Source organism: Tupaia chinensis, unplaced genomic scaffold, assembly GCF_000334495.1.
Source record: "Tupaia chinensis unplaced genomic scaffold, TupChi_1.0 Scaffold000146_1, whole genome shotgun sequence".
Classification (NCBI taxonomy): Eukaryota; Metazoa; Chordata; class Mammalia; order Scandentia; family Tupaiidae; genus Tupaia; species Tupaia belangeri.
In genome coordinates, this window is record NW_006159616.1 from 13725281 (window position 1) to 13727974 (window position 2694).

The 2694-nt window shown below is 43.5% G+C and overlaps 1 protein-coding gene across 1 annotated transcript in view; it reads right to left on the reverse strand.

Annotated features, from left to right (window-relative positions):
• NMNAT1 (nicotinamide nucleotide adenylyltransferase 1) overlaps positions 1–2694 on the reverse strand; it is a 13109-nt gene continuing 10415 nt past the window's right edge. Inside the window, exon 4 of the mRNA XM_006145360.2 lies at positions 1–537. Coding sequence (XP_006145422.1) covers positions 122–537 — 416 coding nt within the window. The 3' untranslated portion in view covers positions 1–121. The remainder of the gene's footprint in view (positions 538–2694) is intronic.

The window sequence follows — 2694 nt, forward strand, 5'->3', positions numbered from 1 at the left end:
AAAAGCAAACCTGATTTTAATTTACCACTGATTTTTAACTTAAGAAACAGGATCACAACTCCTTTCTCCAGTTATTAACCACCCAGATTGTTTCAAACCCCCAAAAAAGAAGTTCAAAATATCATGCTGTAGAATTTCTAGGACTTAGCTTTGCAGTGTTTTTCTGCAAAGGAGCCAAGATAACCCCAACATTTCTGTCTTCACTCTCGGAGCTATATAAATTATGGTCTTCAATATATTCTCGGACAAGATCCGGTACCAAGTAGCGAATGCTCTGGCCCCTTATGAGGGCTCTCCGGATCTTCGTGGATGAGATGTCGTTAGTGATCCATTCATTCACCAAGTGAATGTTGTTCCGGTATTTCCACAGTACATCGGATTCATAGATGAACTTCTGAGCATCGTTTCCAGTCCGAGTAATACATATAAGCCCATAGTCGGCCACGATGTGGGTGATATCCTCACTCTTCCACAAGTTGGGAACACCAAAGGACTCTAATAAATCTGCCCCACACAGCAACTTTATCTTTGGCACACCTGGAAAAAAGAAGACAGAGCTTCAGCATTTGCTTTGCTTTTTCTTCCTTTTTTTTTTTCAGAGAGAGAGATTTTTGCTATAAGACATGTGTGCTCAGAGAGAGACAGAAAACGAGAAATCACCCCCTGAGGGGGGGATGACCACACTGCAATCCCTTCTCCTCCATTCTCCTCTTGGAATTTTGGGCACAAATGCACATATGCCCGGTGTGAGTTTTAAGTCTCTGGGTCTGGGACTCAAATTGCAGTTGACTATGTAGGACTCCAGTGACATAACCATTAGGCCATCTGCTGGTCCCTGCTTTTTCTTTATAAAGTTTATTTCTTGGGCCACCCAGTGGGATAGTGGTTAAAGCAGCTGGACTCCACATGGTCAAGGGCAGTTCAAGTCCTGGACTTGGTAGCTTGAAAAACATGCTGGCAGGACCAGCAGGTGGTATAATGGCTATGTCACTAGACTACCACATAGTCAAACATGGTTCAAGTCCGAGACCTGGTGGCTTAAAATTCAAGCCCGGCATGTGTATGTGCAGAAGAAGAGACTGTGGCGTGGCCATCCCCCCGGAGGGTGATTTCTTGTTTCTGTCTCTATTTCTCTGGCAAGTGCACATACCTGAGAGCAAGCAAAATTCTCTTTAAAAAAAGAACAGGAGGCTGCATCTGGTTCCCGTTCTCACAGTCATTTCAGTACATTGGACTCCACAGACACAGTGCCGGGGCAAGTCAAAGCTGAACAGGCACTGGGTGACTCTGTGCTTCGTGGAGGAAAGAAAACTAAACATGGGCAAAGGAGATCCTAAGAAGCTGAAGGGCAAAATGTCATCCTATGCATTCTTTGTGCAAACTTGCCAGGAGGAGCACAAGAAGAAGCACCCAGATGCTTCAGTCAACTTCCCAGAGTTTTCTTTCTTTCTTTCTTTTTTTTTTTATTTTTTTTGGCTATAGGGTGCGTGCGCCACCAGACAGAGAGAGACAGAGAAATAGAAAGCGAGAAATCACCCCCAGGAGGGATGGCCATGCCGCAATCCCTTCTCCTCCATTCTCCTCTCGGGATCTTGGGCACGCATGCACACGCACCCGGCGTGAGTTTTACGCCACCAGGTCCAGGACGTGAACCGTGGTCAACTACATGGGGAGTCCAGCGACATAGCCATTATGCTAACTGCTGGTCCCAACTTCCCAGAATTTTCTAAGAAGTGCTCAGGGAGGTGGAAGACCATGTCTGCTGAAAAGAAAGTTTGAAGATGTGGCAAAGGTGGACAAGGCCCGCTATGAAAGAGAAATGAAAACCTATATCCCTCCTAAAGGGGAAATGAAAAAGAAGTTCAAGGATCCCAATGCACCCAAGAGGCCTCCTTCGGCCTTTTTCTTGTTCTGTTCTGAATATCGCTCAAAAATCAAAGGAGAACATCCTGGCCTATCCAATGGTGACGTTGCAAAGAAACTGGGAGAGATATGGAATAACACTGCTGCAGATGACAAACAGCCTTATGAAAAGAAGGCTGCTAAGCTGAAGGAAAAATACGAAAAGGATATTGCTGCATACCGAGCTAAAGGAAAGCCTGATGCAGCAAAAAAGGGAGTTGTCAAGGCTGAAAACAAGAGAAACAAGGAAGAGGAGGAAGACAAGGAAGATGAAGAAGATGAGGAAGAGGATGAAGATGAAGATGATGATGAATAAGTTGGTTCTAGTGCAGTTTTTTTTCCTTATCTGTAAAGCATTTAACCTGTACACAACTCATTCCTTTTAAAGAAAAAAATTGAAATGCAAGGCTGTGTAAGATTTGTTTTTAGGAGACTAGCAGATGACGTGGTGGTTAAGGTGCTGGATACTCCCACATGGCCGACCACAGTTCGAGTCCCGGACCTAGTGGCTTGCCTTCTCACTTTCCCTCTCTCTCTCTGTTTCTGTCTCTCTCTGGTCAAATAAAAATAAATGAATGAATAAATAAATAGTAAGTTAAAAAAAAGATTTTTTAAACTGTACAGTGTCTTTTTTTGTATAGTTAACACACTACCAAATGTGTCTTTATTTTATTTATTTATTTATTTATTTATTTATTTATTTATTGGAAGAGGTTTTTGCTATAGGGCATGTGCACTCGCCAGACAGAGAGAGACAGAGACAGAAAGCGAGAAATCACCCCCCAGGGAGGA